Source organism: Scyliorhinus torazame, chromosome 10, assembly GCF_047496885.1.
Source record: "Scyliorhinus torazame isolate Kashiwa2021f chromosome 10, sScyTor2.1, whole genome shotgun sequence".
Lineage (NCBI taxonomy): Eukaryota > Metazoa > Chordata > Chondrichthyes > Carcharhiniformes > Scyliorhinidae > Scyliorhinus > Scyliorhinus torazame.
Genome location: NC_092716.1, coordinates 262,209,422 through 262,230,733, shown reverse-complemented (window position 1 = coordinate 262,230,733; position 21,312 = coordinate 262,209,422). Strand labels below are relative to the sequence as shown.

Sequence of the window (21,312 nt, the reverse complement as noted above, 5' to 3'; positions counted from 1 at the left end):
TTTCGCAATTGGGACATTGAGGATTATCATAGATTATCATAGAATTTACAGTGTAGAAGGAGGCCATTCGGCCCATCGAGTCTGCACTGGCTCTTGGAAAGAGCACCCTACCCAAGGTCAACACCGCCACCCTATCCCCATAACCCAGTAACCCCACCCAACACTAAGGGCAATTTTGGACACTAAGGGGCAATTTATCATGGCCAATCCACCTAACCTGCACATCTTTGGACTGTGGGAGGAAACCGGAGCACCCGGAGGAAACCCACGCAGACACGGGGAGGATGTGCAGACTCCGCACAGACAGTGACCCAAGCTGGAATCGAACCTGGGACCCTGGAGCTGTGAAGCAATTGTGCTATCCACAAGGCTACCGTGCTGCCCCTTCATGACCCACCGGCATGCGAGGAATATCTGCTGGGTTACAAAAGAGGGGGGGCATCAGCATATCAGGCCTGCGATCTTTAAAACCTCCGAGAGTAACCAAGTTGTATTGAGTCTATACCACAGGAACAGGCCATTTGGCCCAGCTAATTGCATACTGGCATTTGTGCTCCATACGAGCCTGTTCCTAGTCCTCTTCATCCAACTCCAATATCATTTCTTTCTCTCCGATGCCTTTATCTAGCCTCCCCTTAAATATTTGCCTCAACTCTTATTGTGGCAGTTCCATATTCTTACTACGCGAGTAAATACCCGATTGGATTTATTACCGACCAGCTTAATATTTACCGCCTCTAGTTTTTGGTCTCCCTCTCCCGCAAATAAAAATATTTTCTCGAAAACTGCAAGCCTCTTCCTAGCGACTCGCGCCGATTCACCATCGGCTGTTCCTCAGTTCGAGGATGATGTCTACTCAGGGTCTTCCTATCGTGAGGCCTCACGTGACTGATCCTCGACCTGCACATCGCTAGGTGCCCGGGGCAGGGCGCCCGGGGCAGGGCGCCCGGGGCAGGGCGCCCGGGGCAGGGCGCCCGGGGCAGGGTGCCCTGGGCAGGGTGCCCGGGGCAGGGTGCCCGGGGCAGGGTGCCCGGGGCAGGGTGTCCGGGGCAGGGTGCCCGGGGCAGGGTGCCCAGTGGGATCCCGGATCCGCTGTTACTCTGCCTCATCATTGAGACTCAAAGTGAAAGGGAACTGGATGGACAAGTTGTCGCCTTTCTGAATGAGCGGTAACAGGCTCTTCCCAGTCATTTATATCAATGCTGCCGTGTTTCCAGAGAGCTTCAGAATGCCTTTGAAACAGGTTTTTTATTCTCCCCTCGAACACAGGCCATTGAAAATGGAGCATCAGGACTTGGTGCGGAAAGTGGCTTCAAGCATCCGGATAAGTGCCCACTCCATGGAAATGGTTATGTAGCATAAAGCAGTTTTGAAGAACAGACATATTGTACTCGAAACATTAATTCTCTCACCATAGACGCTGCCAGACTTTTATTTCCAGCACTGTGTTTTTATTTTTGATTTTGACGGACTTTTCCCTATTGCTTGTGGACCTGGCTGCAAAAAGGACACGACCGTTTGTTCGACTGCTCCCAATGAATCTGGACGATGAGGTGGAGATGTTGCTGATGGGATTGCCCATGCTGCAGGTATTCATACAGGAGCAAGGGGGCAACAACTGCACTTTACACCGTGGACTCTGGTTAACAATCCTCCCATCCAAGTACTAACCAGGCCCGAGTCTGCTCAGCTGCCGAGATCAGGCGTTTTCAGGTTACTATGGCCGTAAGCACTGACTGACAATTCTGGAGTAGATGCGGGAAGGTGGAGGGGTGACCAGGCAGAGATTCTAACAGTGATGAAAGACGTTCATAGGGTAGAAGTAGAGATGTTTCCACTTGTCTGGTAGACCAGATCTAGGGGGCAAAATAGTCAGAGAGTTACTAACTAATCCAATCGAGAGCTCAGGAGGAGCTGCCTTGCCCCGAGGGCGGTGAGAATATGGAACCCACGACCAAAAGGATTAGTTGAGGCGAATAACAACATTTAAGCAGCTGAATAGGTATGACGGAGAATGGGACGAAATACTTTGCTGATTGAGAAGTAACTGAGGATTGGAGGAGGTTTGTGTGCAGCACAAAATAGCAGTACTGAGCAACGAGTCCGGGTGGCCTCTTTCTCCCCTGCAGGCTGCACATAACCGCGTTTTTTATATGAACAATTTGGCCCGTGTTTTTGAACAACATTTTGGCCCCTTCACCCCACTGGCTATAAAAGAGAGCGTAATATTCACTTCAACCGGAAATCGATGATGCTGAAAACAGCTTCGGCAGTATCTGTGGAGAGGGAGAAACAGAGGGTGAGGGACTCAGTGATTAGCACTGCTACCTCACAGTGCCGAGGACCCGGGATTGATCCCGCCTCTGGGTCACTGTCCGTGTGGACTTTGCACATTCTCCCCGTGTCTGCGTGGGTCTCACTCCCACAACCCAAAGATGTGCAGGATAGGTGGATTGGCCACACTAAATTGCCCCTTAATTGGAAAAAAAAATTTAAAACAGAGGGTGCATTCAACTGATTGGGATCAAAGTCCCGTAGCAAGTCCATTTAGCCGCGTATTTCCTGGCGCTTGTAGCGACTCGCATTGTATCAGGAGCCTTAGCGAAGAACGTGCGTTGAGGCCACACGTAGCCCTGTTTTGTACACTGGGGAGCTCCACTCGCCGGGAATCCTCAGTGTAGCGAGAGATTGGGATGCCACTTTTAAATGGCATCCCAATCTCAGATGCCCCCAAAGTGGCCCCCGATCTACCGGCACCTCCCCCCTCCCCCCATCATCCACGCAGGCACCCCCAACCCAATCGAACGCATGCAAAAAAAATACCAAAATACCAGTGTGGCATCTTGGCAGTGGCCATGCCAGTTGGTAGTGCCACCTGGGCACCTTGACAGTGCCAGCCTGGCACTCAGGTGGCACTGCCAGGGTGCTCAGGGGACACCACCCTGCGCAAGGGACACACACCTGTGGGCCTCCGATCCCCTGGGAGACCCTACGAGTGCTGTTCAGTCTAGTCCACGTTTGTGGAGTCCCGTACCAAACGATGCTTGCCAGAGGTCTCCGAGACGAAGGGGATGAATCCCAAAGCCTCAGGTAACTCGGGGATCTGCACATTAGAGTCAGACTAGTTGTCTCGCTTTAATATGCAGATTTGCCAAAAAGTGATCCCGCCCACAATGGGCAGGATTTACATCGCAATATCTGATGATCGTGTTAGATCTTGCAAGGCGTTGCGAGCCAGGTAGATCCTGGGAGCAACGTCACCCGGCCTCTATCAGCCTCACTGCGTCGCGGCGAGCTGACTTTCAGACTCGGCGTGGCCGTTCGATCGTGGCCAGAGTTTCCGGCCAATGACCTCACACCAGAACTGCTAGAATTTAGGAGGTGAAGTTTTTAAGCAAACATAAAATCTGGAGGGGAAAAAATGGGGGTGGGCTACAAAATGGACAGGACGGAGACGGCCAAAGAAATAAAGCCTGTGATAGGCTGATGGATACGGGTGATCAAATGGCCAAAAGGTAGCAATATCGCGCATCTCTCCGGAAACGCTGGCTGACTTGCCGAGTATTTCCAGCATCTTTTCTTTTGTTTTAATCTTCTCTCGCTGATTTTGGTGAACTATTCACGTGGATGTTTGAAGCTGGAGCAGCTGTTGCAACATAAAATTTAATCCATTCGTTTGGAACCCAGTTTGTACGGCTCTTCAGAAATACTCACTGCCTCACTCCCCAGACCCACAGCACACGCTTCATAAAATTAGTGCAAAGCTGCCTCTGTTGATATTAATCATCTACTTAATTCAAGCCCATGTTAACATTTAGCGTTTTAGCGCAGGCAATTAATCACCTTTCTGCTCCATCAAGTTTAAAACAGTCATTTCCAATCATGAATCATGGAATCGAAGAAAGGCCATTCTGCCCAACCTGTCCATCCTTACTCTCCGCAAAAGCAACTCCACTAGTCCCACTCTCCCGCTTTTTCCCCATTCAATCATGGCTGATATTTTCTCATCCCCATTCTCCTGCCTTCTCCCTATAACCCCCCCCCCGATCCCCTTATTAATCACGAACCTATCTAACTCTGTATTTTGTTTTCATTTTTTCTGTTAAAAATTTCCAATCAAGGGACAATTTAGCTTGTCCAATCCACCGCCCCTGCACATCTTTGGGTGGTGGATTTATCCCACTGCCCGGATTTATCACACTGCCCGGATTTATCCACACTGCCCGGATTTATCACACTGCCCACACTGCCCGGATTTATCACACTGCCCACACTGCCCGGATTTATCCCACTGCCCGGATTTATCACACTGCCCGGATTTATCACACTGCCCGGATTAATCCACACTGCCCGGATTAATCCACACTGCCCGGATTTATCCCCACTGCCCGGATTTATCCCCACTGCCCGGATTTATCCCCACTGCCCGGATTTATCCCCACTGCCCGGATTTATCCCCACTGCCCGGATTTATCCCCACTGCCCGGATTTATCAAGCGGAACCAGATTCAAGGACATCCAGACACACCCCAGGAGCAGCAACTATTGTGCGGGGGCCGAATCTTACACCGTCACTCTGTTAACCCCCCCCCCCCCACCCACCGTCACTGTCAATAGCCCCCCCCCCACCGTCACTCTGCCAACAGCCCCCCCCCCCCACCGTCACTCTGTCAACAGCCCCCCCTCTCCCACCGTCACTCCGTTAACCCCCCCCCCACCGTCACTCTGTCAACAATCCCCCCCCCCCCCCCACCGTCACTCTGTCAACAGCCCCCCCCCCCCCACCGTCACTGTCAGCAACCCCCCCACCCCCAACGTCTCTCTGACAAACCCCCGGCACCCCCCACCGTCACTATGTCACACTTCCGCCCCCCCCACCGTCACTCTGTCAACAACCCCACCCCCCTCCCACCATCACTCTGTCAACAAACCCCCCCCCACCACCATCTCTCTGTTAAACCCCCGGCCCCCCTCCCACCGTCACTCCGTCAACTGCCCCCACCGTCACTCTGTCAAACTCCCGCCCCCCCCACCGTCACTCTGTCAACAACCCCCCCCCACCGTCACTGTCAACAACCCCCCCCACCGTCACTGTCAACAGCCACCCCCCGCCGTCACTCTGTCAACCCTCCCACCCCCCACCGTCACTCTGTCAACCCCACCCCCACACCGTCACTATGTCAACAACCACCCACCGTCACTCTGTCAACAACCCCCCCCACCCACAGTCACTCTGTCAACAACCCCCCCCCACCCACCGTCACTCTGTCAACAACACCCCCCACCCACCGTCACTGTCAACAGCCACCCCCCACCGTCACTCTGTCAACAGCCCTCCCCACCCCCATCGTCACTCTGTCAACAACCCTCCCACCCCAAACGTCTCTCTGACAAACCCCCGGCCCCCCCCACCGTCACTCCGTCAACAGACCCCCCCCCCACCGTCACTCTGTCAACAACCCCCCCCCACCCACCGTCACTCTGTCAACAACCCCCCCCCACCCACCGTCACTCTGTCAACAACCCCCCCCCACCCACCGTCACTCTGTCAACAATCCCCCCCCACCCACCGTCACTCTGTCAACAACACCCCCCCACCCACCGTCACTCTGTCAACAACCCCCCCCCCCACCGTCACTCTGTCAACAACCCCCCCCCCACCCACTGTCACTCTGTCAACTACCCCCCAGCCCCACCGTCACTCTGTCAACCCCTCCCTCCTCCCCCCCCCCCCCCCCCCTGCCTCTTTCAGTTCTAGTCTGGTTTACACAGCAGAGAGAGCTGTCCTGTTAAGTGCATTGGTGAGGAACAGTGTCACAGAAAGGCAGGCTTATCAATGATTAGTTCAGAACCTATAGGGTGGTTCGGGAGATTGGTGACATCCTTACTGTGTGGAGGTACACGCGTCAAAGAATGGTGAGGAGACAGCAGCAGTGGGAAGAGAAGCATCACTGCTCCAAGTGAGGGCTTAAGTGGGTCGGTACAGACTCGATGGGCCGAATGGCCTCCTTTGGCACTGTATGTTCTATCCAAGCAGAATTGAACACTTCCCACCCAATTCTTCACCAGTACTTTACTGAAGAAACTCTTCAATGCAGTTATCCATGTGTAAATTCAGCAGCAACCAGAGGCCAACACATGAAATTTACTGTTTGCACCAGTTAGAGATTCGACCTTCCTCGTGCGCATTTCGACATTTTCTTAAAGTTTTATAAAAGAGCTTGCCTTATGGTTCACTGGCCACTGTTCAATAACCAGGGTGTGTCGTATTTACCGATACATCGATAACCAAGTGGCTGAAATAAGTGTTCCGTTAAATGAGGTGGGGAGGGAGGGGGATCATGTGGTGTGAGCACGGGAGCGGCTGTGTTTCCCAGAGCTCCGGCTCCGCTCATCTTTCAATCTCTGCTTTTATCCATTTCCACATCTCTTTTATACCATTTTTCAGTTCACAAGGTGTTTACTATGTACCAAGTTTTGTTGGTCAATGTTTCCGCACTTTTGAATCAAGACAATGGCGTGAAAGGCGGTGTGGCCGGTCGCTGCCGGGAGATTCCTCTTCCGGGATCTACCTGCACCCCACACCTCCCGAGGTCTAGCGCGATCTCGTGTGACGTTGCAATGTGGATCCTGCCCAAAGTGGGATCTGCATATTAGAGCACATTTGGGCAGCACGGTAGGATTGTGGATAGCACAAATGCTTCACAGCTCCAGGGTCCCAGGTTCGATTCTGGCTTGGGTCACTGTCTGTGCGGAGTCTGCACATCCTCCCCGTGTGTGCGTGGGTTTCCTCCGGGTGCTCCGGTTTCCTCCCACAGTCCAAAGATGTGCGGGTTAGGTGGATTGGCCATGCTAAATTTCCCATAGTGCCCAAAATTGCCCTTAGTGTAGGGTGGGGTTACTGGGTTATGGGGATAGGGTGGAGGTGTGGACCTTGGGTAGGGTGCTCTTTCCAAGAGCCGGTGCAGACTCGATGGGCTGAATGGCCTCCTTCTGCACTGTAAATTCTATGATCTATGATAGAGCGAGACAGCTAGTCTAACTCGAATACGCTTGCCCATGATCTACCCAAGGTGTTGGGATCTAACCCCTTCGCCTCGGAGACCTCGGGCAAGCGCCAACTCAATGCTGGTCTCCACAAATGGGAACCAGACAGAATGGCACTCGTGGGGGTCCCCAAGGTATCGGAGGCTCCCGGGTGCTTTCCCTCTGGACAGGGTGGCACACAGGCACTGCAGGTGCCAGCTGGGCACCTTGGCACTGCCAGCACTGCCACCTAGCATTGCCACAGAGGGGAGTTACCAGGACGCTGTGTTTCAAGAGGCAGTCACACCCCTTAGATTAACTACCTTTAATTCAGACAGTGGTCAAGGACAGGAGGGTGTGGCTGTGAGTGAGGCAGGTAGAGGGATCCAGGAGGTAGGGTTGCTGGAACCTCAGCCCTTGTCCAACAGGTTTGAGATCCTTGCTCCCTGTGTGGATGGAAGTGGGGTTAGAGGCATCGACAGTGTTCGTTGTGGCCAGGATTGAGAATCCCGACGGTTATGTTGCCTGCCTGTCGCCAGGGTTTGTGATATCTTATTTAGGCTGCAGAGGAAGGTTGGGAGGGAAATGGTCCAGTTACCGTGGTCCATGTAGGTACCAACGACATAGACAGGACAAGGATAGAGGTTCTGCTAGGGGAATATGAGCAGCTAGGGGCTAAATTAAAAGGCAAAAATAAAAAGGTAAAGGAACTTCCAAGGATTTCAACGATTGGAACACTAACGTGCCAACTCGACCGAGCCCAGGCGGGCAACTACATAGACTCGAGCAGGTGGGGAGCTAGCCTGGTCTGGTCAGGCAACCCCAAGCCCCCTCGACCCACAACAGGAACAAGATCACACAGAACCAGGGATCGATTGGAAGGCCGACCCAACCCCAGGCCTCAGAGACAAGATTAAATATGCTACATGGAATTTGAGCTGACCGGCCTCCAGACTGAGATTCCTGAAACATGGCAGACAGTTCTGAAACTCCACCACCTCCCCGGAGACACCAGGCCCGGCAAGGCCCCTCCCCGGAGACACCAGGCTCGGCTGTGCTCCTCCCCCGAGACACCAGGCTCGGCTGTGCTCCTCCCCGGAGACACCAGGCCCGGCAGGGCTCCTCCCCGGAGACACCAGGCTCGGCTGTGCTCCTCCCCGGAGACACCAGGCTCGGCTGTGCTCCTCCCCGGAGACACCAGGCTCGGCTGTGCTCCTCCCCGGAGACACCAGGCTCGGCTGTGCTCCTCCCCGGAGACACCAGGCTCGGCTGTGCTCCTCCCCGGAGACACCAGGCTCGGCTGTGCTCCTCATCAGCTCCCCTTCGTTCTTACCCAAAATCCTCAGAATGGACAACAGGCCATGCAGCAGGAAATTGTGCGGAGACGGACTCCCACCAGAGACAGTGCTCTCTCTGCAACAAGAACCTCTGCGTCCACCGCCAACGGCTCCATAAAGACACCTCGGAACTCTTGAAGTTGAACTTTAACATACCGCACTAGAGCCAAGACTATTGGCTGGATCACCTCCATCGCTAGCAGCCATCATGTGCACCGTGTCGTCAGGGTGACAACCAAAAGCTAGGCCCCTCCCCAACACCCTCCAACTGCCACGAATCAATGAGGATTAAAGTATAGTGTCCCGACTCAAAGGTGCTGAAACGCAGCCCCTCCCGCGCTCACATCACCCGACCTCCCCAATCCAAATTCTTAAAGTGGCAGATGCGGCAGATGCATTAGCTTTTCAAAGTGCGACCATTTATGATAGATCCATGACCATAAGTCAGTGCCGGAGTCTACAATAACAAACTAGAATGATCAAAATAACCACTGCCGCCCTCTTCGTTCTTCAATGTAAAACATTTCCAAGCAATGACAACTTTTTATACTCGTTTAAAAATGGAATATTTCTTACCTTATCCATACGATCATCTTGGACTCCAAACGTCCCTCCGTATCCATAGGATGCCTTTGGTCCATCTGCTAATTCTTTCTGTTTGAGGGATTTATGCTCCTGTGACACATTTTCTCTCAGTTCACGCAAGCTGGATAAGCAAGATAGAGAAACAAGAATAGTTCAGATCTAAATATAACATGAGACACAGAGGAGCCAATAAAAAAGTCAAGCCTTTCAGCGATTTACACACGAGAAAATGCCTTGTTCCACTTAAAATATAGTGGGTTACCATATGAAATAACAAGGAATTCGAATGACCTAACCTCAGTCCCATCACGGGAGTGGGTCAATCCCGTGAACAAAGATTGTCTATGCAATGCAACCCTTCATCCTCCCCCCTCCCAGTCTACTGCCTCCCCTCTCGGTTCCTCATGGTCAAATGGATCTTTCCCTGCGGAATATGAGAGGGTGATATACAAATCAGAGATTCGAGGAAGGATTCCTCTCTCTCCCTGTCTCCGGGAGCAGTCTCCTGTTGGAGGATGCCTTCCATCACATCAAAAAAACAAATTGGCCAATCATAGAACTGCACGTTCTCCCCGTGTCTGCGTGGGTTTCCTCCGGGTGCTCCGGTTTCCTCCCACAAGTCCCAAAAGACGTGCTTGTTAGGTGAATTGGACATTCTGAATTCTCCCTCTGTGTACCCGAACAGGCGCCGGAATGTGGCGACAAGGGGCTTTTCACAGTAACCTCATTGCAGTGTTAATGTGAGCCTACTTGTGACAATAATAAAGAATCATAGAATTTATTTTTAGCATCATAGAATTTACAGCGCAGAAGGAGGCCATTCAGCCCATCGAGTCTGCACCGGCCCTTGAAAAGAGCACCCTACTTAAGCCCATGCCTCCACCCTATCCCCGTACCCAGTAACTCCACCTAACCTTCTTTGGACACGAGGGTCAATTTATCATGGCCAATCCACCCAACTTGCACATCTTTGGACTGTGGAAGGAAACCGGAGCACCCGGAGGAAACCCACGCAGACACAGGGAGAACGTGCAGACTCTGCACAGACAGTGACCCAAGCCAGGAATCGAACCTGGGAGCCTGGAACTGTAAAGCTACCGTGCTACCCTTTAAGACTATTATTATATTATTATAGCTCCAAAAGTGGCCATTCAGTATATTGCCTGTTCTTTGACTATATCACTTGTCCCATACTCCCACTCTTTCCCAGTTCTCCTTCCAGTATTTATCCAGTTCTCTTCTGACAGTTACTATTGAGGCTGCTTCCATCAACCTTTCAGACAGCTCCCAGTGTACAAACTTTTTCCAATGGCCCTCAATCTGTCTCCTCTGGTCACTGATCCCTCTGCCAGCGAGAACAATTTCTCATCGTTTTCTCTATCAAAACACTGCATGATTTCAACTATTAATCTCCTTTAATACAACATTGAATACAACATTGAATGCTGTATCGCGGACATCGCGTGACAATCACCAGGCAGGAATGTTCCCTTCCAGTCGGGGAACACTTCAGCAGTCAAGGGCATTCAGCCTCTGATCTCCGGGTAAGCGTTCTCCAAGGCGGCCTTCAGGACGCGCGAGAACGCAGAATCGCCGAGCAGAAACTTATAGCCAAGTTCCGCACACATGAGTGCGGCCTCAACCGGGACCTGGGATTCATGTCACATTACATTCACCCCCCACCATCTGGCCTGGGCTTGCGAAATCCTACCAACTGTCCTGGCTTGGTACAATTCACACCTCTTTAACCTGGGGTTACCCCATCTCTGGATCTGTAAAGATTTAATCACCTGCTAATGCTCGCATTCCAAGCATTGTTTGGCATCTTTGAATCAGTCTATATATATATATGTTTCTGGAACATACCTCTTCATTCACCTGAGGAAGGAGCAGTGCTCCGAAAGCTAGTGTTTGAAACAAACCTGTTGGACTTTAACCTGGCGTTGTCAGACTTCTTACTACTTTCAGATATGGTATGGGTCAAACATCTGCTTTCAGACCTGGATAACATTTGTATTGGTTTTGATGTTGTTGATATTTTGATATTGTTCCAATCACTGTGGAGGTGGATAACATTCAGGAGAAATTCAAATCTCCAGTTAATAGCCAAAAGGATGACACATCAAGGTTTCACATTTTGAAACTTGCACTGTCACAAATGACTAAAAAAAAAACCCCACTATTTCCAAACACTACAACTACATTAATAAATGGTTCCTTTTTACACATCACACAATGCACTCCACACAGAATGAAGGTTTCTAATCGAATCAGCTCAGAGTTGCTCCCAGATTCCAAAGAGTTGTTTCCTTTTTACTTTCCAAACCGAGTAAGTTATAATCTGAGAACTCCCACTGTGAAGGTTACACTGAGGATTTCTTCCGCGAGCTCCATGCTAAGCAGATTTCCCAGTGTCTTTACAGGAATTTAGCATTCAATCCGAGCGCATGTTTGCACCCGCATTGTGTGTGGGGAATGATACTGCCAGCATTTTATTAGTCATAGGTGCAGTCCTGTCTGCTTCTTGATTCTACTCTCCCCAGTTCTCAGATGGCTGCAGATCACCCCAAAAAATCTGCAAGCGCTGGCGTTTACAGGAAATTCTGTTAACCCGATCTCAGAATGGCTTCCCCTACTCCAGCAGGACAGGTCGCTGGTTAAGAAGGCATATGGGATACTTGCCTTTATTAGCTGATGCAAAGAATATAGGAACAGTGAGGTTTTGATGGAGCTGTATAAAATGCTCGCTAGGCCACAGCTAGAGTACTGTGTACAGTTCTGGTCACCACACTATAGGAAAGATGGAATTGCTCTAGAGAGGGTGCAGAGGAGATTCACCAGGATGTTGCCTGGGCTGGAGCGTTCCAGCTGTGGAGAGAGGCTGCATAGCCTGGGCTTGTTTTCCCTGGAGCAGAGAAGGCTGAGGGGGGGGGGGGGGGGGGACCTGATTGAGGTGTACAAAATTATGAGACACATAGATAGGGTAGATAAGACAAAGCATTTCCCCTTAGAATGGTTAATGACAAGGAGGTATAGAATTACAGTGAGGGGCAGGAGGTTTAGAGGCGATCTGAGGAAAACCTTTTCACCCAGAGGGAGCTGGGAGTCTTGAACTCGCTGCCTGAAAGGGGGGTGGCGGCGGGAACCCTCACAACATTTAAAAAGCATTTAGATGAGCATTTGAAACACTGCAACATACAAGGTTATGGACCAAGTGCTGGAAAATGATATTAGGTGTTTCATGGCCAGCATGGAGACAATGGGCCGAATGGCATCTTTCTGTGCTCTAAAACGGACTCCTGTCATCTACCTGACATTTAAAGCTACAGTCCCAAAATATCTCTCTCTCGCTTCAGGTACCGAGGGAGTGGATGACCATGGTCCATGGTTCCACTTGGCGAAGTACTGCTGTAGTCTGCCATTTCCTTCTGCAGGTTCTGGCCGACTTGGAGAGTCTCCATTCTTACCGCCTTCCAGAAGTTGGGAGGATTTGCAAGTTGATAATCACCCTGTTTGTTCGGAACACACCTTCCACATCCATCGAGTGGGACAGTGACCTGGAGCTTCTGACCTGGAGCAAGGGACACCACCCACAAGGCCACAAGATTTCCCCTGCTCCCCAAATATATAACCTTACAGACCAAAAGATACAATCCTCGAAATCTGACGAACCTCACAATGGTAACAGCATTCATCAATCAACTTGTGGCTCAACACACTGCAGCTATCTGTCCAGTTACTGCAGCTTCGATCAGGGCACAATACAGTGGCACTGGAAAATCCAGCAAATAAATCATTGTGTGGAGCAGTTTCGAATCCAGTTTCTAATGCAGCATTCACAGGATATTTTCAGGAAGCACGTTTACAACTTTAGACTATACTGACTCAACTAGAATCTTTAAAATGTCCTGCTCAATATTGATTACTCAATCAATATCCCAAATGGACAATCTGGTCATTGTTCTTCTGGCTGATTGAGGAAGCTTGCTGCAGTGTTCTCTACAGTGACGACACTTCAATTGGTTATCTGGTGTTTTGGGGCATCCGGAGGTTGTGAACGGCGCTACAGAAATGAGAGTCTTTGTTTCTATCCCTTACCAGATGGAAAGATTAACTGCAGCTTACACTGGAAAGCATTGGTAATATTGAAGATTCAACCTAGGCCTCCCATTCAATATTCGGAACGCTCACACAGCCATTTCCTGGCTGAGATTCCACAGACTTGGCACTGGTAATGCCGGGAGAGTAGACAGCAGTTGGAATGTGGAATAATAGGAAAACTCCAAGAGAGAGGGAGCGAGAGAGGGAGCGAGAGAGGGAGAGGGAGAGGGAGCGGGAGCGGGAGCGGGAGCGGGAGCGGGAGCGGGAGCGGGAGCGGGAGCGGGAGCGGGAGCGGGAGCGGGAGCGGGAGCGGGAGCGGGAGCGGGAGCGGGAGCGGGAGCGGGAGCGGGAGAGGGAGAGGGAGAGGGAGAGGGAGAGGGAGAGGGAGAGGGAGAGGGAGAACAAGCAGGCACAAACAAAGGGCAGAGAGTCACTGCCAGCAGCCAAGTCCACAGTTGTTACTACAAAGGCCCAGAATCAAGGTCCCAGCTCGTTCTCACAATCAAACTACAGCCTTTTTTAACCCCAATTTCATTTATTGCGGTACCATTTAAACACCAGTTCAATCAGGATACTGGGAGCCCACACGGAGTAAAATAAGAACAAAGTTTTATTTACATAAACAACATATACAGTACCTTGTGTAGTGATCTCTGCACCTGCACATACATGCCTATCGCTGCACCTGCACATACATGCCTATCTCTGCACCTGTACATACATGCATATCCCTGCACATGCATGCATATCTCTGCGTATGCATATACATGCATATCTCTGTATATTGTTATGGGCCAGGGTTTAGAAAACCCCAAAGTGTATCATGGAGTTCACCTGACCCACAACTTTTAATAGATTGTGGTATGGGGAGCACACGGCCCACTCTACAGGTGTGGGACAGCAGAAATGGAAAAGTATTTTTTTAAAGCAAAACAATGTTTATTCTATGAACTCAAGTTAACCTTTTTAAAACATAGTGAATATCTTACCAACCATTAACTCAAATACAACCCCCAAAGAATACGACACTAAGTAATCCTTAAGCTGCCCTTTTAACATCCATAGGACTTTAAAAAAAACTTTTAACAGAAGCACATCAGGTTAAAGTCACTACTGAGAGCAGTTATTGGTTTCAAATCACCAAAGGATCGATTTACAGTCTTTAGATTACAGAGAGAGAGACTAATACACCTTCTGGCTGTGAGTGCAGGTATCCAGGTCTGAAAACGAAACTAAAGTCACCCTGTAGCAAAGGGCCTAAAACAAAAGTAAAAAGCTGACAGACAGCCCAGCTCCACACACACTCTGACATCACTGATAAACACCCATTTCTTAAAAGGTACTCTCATATGACAATATATATATATATATATATATATATATATATATATATATATATATATACACATGCAAGTCTCTGCGTATGTATAGACATACACTACCCTGTAGGTCCCCACTGGGTTCCTCTCTGCTCGGTGCCTTGCTGGCCCACCTTTTATGCGGTGGGTTGTTTGGACACCCCGCCCCTAGCGGGGAAGCTCGTACTCTGCAAGGAGCACCGGGAAGACGATCATTCCCGGCCCATACATCCCACACAGAATATTACATTCCTCCCCCCTCCAAAGTACGAAGACTCCCTCGATAAGCGATGAGGCGGAGGAGGAAGAGCAGCAGGCGGAGGCCATCAGAGTCTCTCCGCCTCCAGCAAGCCATCAAAGAGCTGATGCGCAAGATCAGTTGCCGTATACCTAGCTGGTGCACGTAGTCTACAGCAGGGAGGCCGGTCTGGATGACTGCCAGGAGGCAGCTGGACTACGGAGTCAGCGTCCGAGACCTCCGAGGTCTGCGTCTCCATTTGTCGGAAGACACAACATCGGGCAAGTCGAGAGATGCCGGAGGCAGCACAGCTGGCTGCTTAGGCAATGGAGCCGGAGGAACCAGGGCAGGTTTCTTCCAAAGGAGCAACTCCCACGAGCAAATGTGAACCAGGTGCTGTCTCAATAGTCGCCCACGATCAGCTCCAACAATTTTGAGGAGAAAGCTTTCAACTCCCCTGGTAGCTGCCGATTTTGCATCCCGTATAGCGCCAGATGTTGCATCTTGGCAAATACAGGTTTGGTTTGCATCCAGTCACGAACACACGAGGCAGTGATGGGCAAGGAGTCCAACAAATTCAGGACAGCGATCACTTCATCCGCCATGGGGGGGAGGGGGGCACAGATTTGATCTGCAGGAGAAGGCCGCTCAACGCATCAGCGTGCACAATCTGGGTGCCCAGGTGGTGCTCAAAGAGTATTCGTAAGCGGCCAGTAACAAAACCCAGCGTTGGATCCTTGCAGACGCTAATGGCGGGATCACTTTGTCTTCACGGGTGAATCATTCTGCAGCGTCTTGTGGAGCGGGGGAGCCATTTAGATCACCCCTACCATCTCAAAGACCGGGTGCAGACTGTCTCGGTCCACCCGATACCCCAAACATACCACTTCATTCACGTGAAAAACCCTCTTCACGCGGCGCAGGTGGATCCCATATTCGGAAAACCGCCTCAACACCGCCTCGAGGTTCTGCAAATGTTATTGGTCTGTGGTTCCTGGGACTAACACGTCGTCTAGGTAAACCGCGACCTGCGGCTAATCACACAGGATGTTCTCCATGACGCACTGGAATACCGCCCAGGCCGAGGATACTCCGAACGGGAGCAGGGAAGGGCCCTTGTGCGTATTCACCGTGATGTAATTCTGTGACAATTTGTCGAGCTCCAGCTGTAGATAAGCGTTTCTCATATCCAATTTTGTGAATGTACAGCCACCGGTCAATGCTGCTTATAAATCCTCAATGCGTGGTAAAGAGTAACGGTCCAATCTCGAAGCTGTGTCAATTTATCGCCTCCGCAGATATCCGCCTTAATTATGGGGACCACCCGCGCTGCCCAACCAGCAAAGCGGACAGGCCGAACAATGCCCAAACTTAGCGCCGGAGGTTCAGTCTCAACGTTCTCCAGTTTGGCGAGGGAGCCGGGCGAGCACGGAAATATCAGAGCTGGATCCACCTGGATTTTGGCCACGGCCTAATGGCACCCAAAACCAGGCTGGAAAACCTGCGGGAATTTGCTGAGTACCGTGCACAGACCGCCAGACCCCACCTGGAGGATACGCTGCCGATCCAACTTGAGCTGGTGCAGCCAGTCCCAGCCCAACAGGCCGGGGTCATTTTCTTGCATAACAATGAGGGGAAGGAGCACGGTCTGGGGCCCAAAACCCACCGGAGTGAGGCGGGACCCCACCATCTTTCGTCGTTCCCCAGTATAAGTGGCCAAATAAGTGGGCAGCACGGTAGCACAGTGGTTAGCACTACGGCTTCACAGCGCCAGGTTCCCAGGTTGGACTCCCACCTAGGGTCACTGTCTGTGCGGAGTCTGCACGTTCTCCCCGTGTCAGCGTGGGTTTCCTCCGGGCGCTCCAGTTTCCTCCCACAGTCCAAAGACGTGCAGGTTTGGTGGATTGGCCATGATAAATTGCCCCTTAGTGTTCAAAAGGTTAGCTGGGGTTACTAGGTTACGGGGATGGGGTGGGTTGTGGGCCTGAGTAGGGTGCTGTTTTTTATTTTTAATTTTTTTAATTTAGTGTACTCAATTCATTTTTTCCAATAAGGGGCAATTTAGCGTGTTCAATCCACCCAAGTAGCACATCTTTGGGTTGTGGGGGCGAAACCCACGTAAACACGGGGAGAATGTGCAAACTCCACACGGACAGTGACCCAGGGCCGGGATAAAACCTGGGAGTAGGGTGCTCTTTGAAGGGGGGTCGGTACAGGCTTGATGGGCTGAATGGCCTTCTTCTGCACTGTAGTGATTCTGGGATTCAAATGATCCACCATGTCAGCTAAAATCAAAGTACGCACGCCTTGTTTGATAATTTGGGTCTGTACTCGTTGGAGTTTAGAAGGATGAGGGGGATCTTATTGAAACTTACAGGATACTGCGAGGCCTGGATAGAGGGGACGTGGAGAGGATGTTTCCACTTGTAGGAAAAACTAGAAGCAGAGGACACCATCTCAGACTAAAGGGACGATCCTTTAAAACAGAAATGAGGAGGAATTTCTTCAGCCAGAGGGTGGTGAATCTGTGGAACTCTTTGACACAGAAGGCTGTGGAGGCCAAATCACTGAGTGTCTTTAAAACAGAGATAGATAGGTTTTTGATCAATAAGGGGATCAGGGGTTATGGGGAGAAGGCAGGAGAATGGGGATGAGAAAAATATCAGCCATGATTGAATGGCGGAGCAGACTCTATTGGGCCGAGTGGCCTAATTCTGCTTCTATGTCTTATGGTCTAAGCTCAAAAAAGTGCTCTGTGCCACCACATGAACGGCGGCTCCCAAATCCAGCTCCATTTGGAGCGAATGGTCATTCACCCATATCGGAACATGAACAGGGGCCGTCGGGTTCCTCCCAGCTCCCTGCCTTACTGGCCGACCTTAAACACAGTCGTTCATTGAAACACCCCGCCCCTGGCAGGGGAGGCTCGTACTCCGCAAGGAGCACCGGGAAGACAATCATTCCCAACAGCTCCATGCAGGATATTACAACCAGCACTGCAACATCCTTACAAAGAGCTCTTTGTCTACCTCAAACATGCTAAATAAATGGCAAGCGTGTGCATTTAATCAGTGAATACTGCAGCGCCCAAGGGAAAAGGTGTGAAAAAAATGCATAAGGCTAAACAGGACATCTGGAGATCCACATAATTGTTTACTATTAGTGTGATGAGCCAGGAACAATTGCCTTCCATTGTTAGAACATACAGTGCAGAAGGATGCCATTCGGCCCATCGAGTCTGCAGCGACCCATTTAAGCCCTCACTTCCACCCTATCCCCGTAACCCAATAACCCCTCCTAACATTTTTTGGTCACCAAGGGCAATTTATCATGGCCAATCCCACCTAACCTGCACGTCTCTGGACTGTGGGAGGAAACCGGAGCACCCGGAGGAAACCCACGCAGACACGGGGAGAACGTGCAGACTCCGCACAGACAGTGACCCAAGTCGGGAATCGAACCTGGGACCCTGGCGCTGTGAAGTCACAGTGCTGATCATTGCGCTACCATGCTGCCCTCAATTGTTGAAGCATTAAACACACAGGGGGCCTTCATTATTTAAAGTGAATGCATCAAACTGGAGAGGGAAGAGCAGGAGCGAGCTCACACTTCATAACAAAAGCCCAATGTTCACGGTTACATCTTAACCAGATTGAGTTATGGAACGGTCTGTCCTGCTGATTCTCTTATTTCCCCTTTCTTTATTTTTCAATCCATGGATGCTGAATGGACATATGTCTTTCAGTCAAGCAGCAGAGAGAAGGAGGAATCCAGGAAGTTGCAAAGTACATGGCACTGGTTTTTGATCAGCAGACCCAGACATTGTGGCGCCCAGCAGAGGGGTGGGACTGAGTTCGATTGGTTAGTTGGTGGCCATTGAATTGGCCAAAAGGCCGTATTCTGCCCGGTAACAGGTGGTAATTGGATCCTACTCAAGTGAAATATTTTATGTGTAGAGGGTTAAGAACATAACATAAGAACTAAGAGCAGGAATAGGCCATCTGGCCCCTCGAGCCTGCTCCACCATTCAATGAGATCATGGCTGATCTTTTGTGGACTCAGCTCCACTTTCCGACCCGAACACCATAACCCTTAATCCCTTTATTCTTCAAAAAACTATCTTTATCCTAAAAACATTTAATGAAGGAGCCTCTATTGCTTCACTGGGCAAGGAATTCCATAGATTCACAACCCTTTGGGTGAAGAAGTTCCTCCTAAACTCAGTCCTAAATCTACTTCCCCTTATTTTGAGACTATGCCCACTAGTTCTGCTTTCACCCGCCAGTGGAAACAACCTGCCCGCATCTATCCTATCTATTCCCTTCATAATTTTATATGTTTCGATAAGATCCCCCCTCATCCTTCTAAATTCCAACGAGTACAGTCCCAGTCTACTCTACCTCTACTCGTAATCCAACCCCTTCAGCTCTGGGATTAACCTAGTGAATCTCCTCTGCACACCCTCCAGCGCCAGTACATCCTTTCTCAGGTCAGGAGGCCAAAACTGAACACAATACTCCCTAGTCTTAAACTCCATCCATCTAGCAATGAAGGACAAAATTCCAGTTGCCTTCTTAATCACCTGTTGCACCTGTAAACCAACTTTTAGCGACTCATGCACTAGCACATCCAGGTCTCTCTGCATAGCAGAGGAAACGCTACACGGACACTCTGAAAGCCTCTCTAAATAAATGATACTATTTTATCATTTAAATAATAATCCCTTTTGCTGTTATTCCTACCAAAATGGATAACCTCACATTTGTCAACATTGTATTCCATCTGCCAGACCCTAGCCCATTCAGGCTAGGAGGGCAGCACAGTAGCATTGTGGATAGCACAATTGCTTCACAGCTCCAGGGTCCCAGGTTTGATTCCCGGCTTGGGTCACTGTCTGTGCGGGGTCTGCACATTCTCCCCGTGTGCGCCTGGGTTTCCTCCGGGTGCTCCGGTTTCCTCCCACAGTTCAAAGATGTGCGGGTTAGGTGGATTGGCCATGATAAATTGCCCTTAAGTGTCCAAAATTGCCCTTAGTGTTGGGTGGGGTTATTGGGTTATGGGGATAGGGTGGAGGTGTTGACCTTGGGTAGGGTGCTCTTTCCAAGAGCCGGTGCAGACTCGATGGGCCGAATGGCCTCCTTCAGCACTGTAAATTCTATGTAATCTATGTAATTCACTTAACCTATCCAAATCCATCTGCAGACTTCCGGTATCCTCTGCACTTTTTGCTTTACCACTCATCTTAGTGTCATCTGCAAATTTGGACACATTGCCCTTGGTCCCCAACTCCAAATCATCTATGTAAATTGTGAACAATTGTGGGCCCAACACTGATCCCGGAGGGACACCACTCACTCCTGATTGCCAACCAGAGAAATACCCATTAATCCTCACTCTTTGCTTTCTGCTAATTAACCAATCTTCTATCCATGCTACTACTTTACCCTTAATGCCATGCATCTTTATCTTACACAAGTTAACATGAGGGGTTAGGAATTAGATAATAGTTAACCACTTGCGGTATTTCATTATATAGTTCTTGTTGTTAATAAAAAGTAATTGTGTTTAAATTTACAAACTTGGTGACTGTAATTATTGGGCAGCCAAGGGCCAAAAGACTTATTGGTTAATTTAATTATTTTCCGACTCTGGGTCAAGTGGGGCTGGCATTGACCATGCCCAATCAAGGCGTCATAAACTGTAAAATGTCGAGGTCCCAGCACGGCTCCCTGTGGAACACCACAGTTACACCTCGCCAACCAGAAAATGATATGCCTGCTCTCCATTTTCTGGTAGCTAGCCAATCTCCTATCCATGCCAATATGAGCTTTTATTTTCTGCAACAACCTTTGACATGGAACCTTATCAAACACCTTCTGGAAATCCAAGTACAGTACATCTACCGGTTCCCCTTTATCCACTTCCACATTACTTAGAACTCCATTAAATTGGTTAAACATGATTTCCCTTTCACAAAAGCTTCTTAATCTTTTATGGAGGGGAAAGACTGACTGTGCATACTGAGGGGTGGGGCACAGGGTTGAAAATGTCGGGGGGGAGGGGGGGGGGGGGGGAAAGAGTGGGGTGTGCCGAAGCGAGCTGCACTGTGATGTAGTTTACAAACTGCGGTTTCCAAACCAAATCTGCAAGGTGAATCAAAATTGAATTAAAATGCAACCAAGTGCAAGCAACAGCAGTAACTCATGGCATGAAACATGATTGTTAGGGCAAAGATATTCAGAGAAAGCCAAAAGATCCAATGGTCACATAAAGAAAAACTGTTTTGCTGAGAGGAGAGGCACGTTGAAGCTTTTTATTTTGCACTCATCAGGAAACGTCACAAGAATACCAGTATTAGGAGAAAACAACAATTCATATTGTATGAGAAGAGAATGCGGATTGGTTAGCGAGTGGATCGTTTTACTGATGGTTAGGATCTGGAACATGCTGTCTGAAAGGATAGCAGATTCAATGTTACCTTTCAAACAGCAACTAGGAAGAGAACAAATTGTAAGTCTATGAGGAATGCACAGGGGAGTGGAGCTAATCGATAGTTCTTCCAGAGAATTCGTATAGGCTTGTTGGGCCAAATGGCCTTCTCCTCTGTTACGTTGTCCATTCGTTGTTGATGCTTGCCCACCATGTGCTCCACCTTGTGACGTTCAAG

At 50.0% G+C, this 21,312-nt stretch overlaps 1 protein-coding gene across 3 annotated transcripts in view; it reads right to left on the bottom strand.

Moving 5' to 3' along the window:
• cttn (cortactin) overlaps positions 1 to 21,312 on the bottom strand; it is an 89,709-nt gene that overhangs the window by 44,610 nt on the left and 23,787 nt on the right. For all 3 annotated transcript variants that reach the window (XM_072466752.1, XM_072466753.1, XM_072466754.1), the window contains exon 4: positions 8,940 to 9,069. In XM_072466752.1, the coding sequence (XP_072322853.1) occupies positions 8,940 to 9,069 (130 nt within the window). The remainder of the gene's footprint in view (positions 1 to 8,939; positions 9,070 to 21,312) is intronic.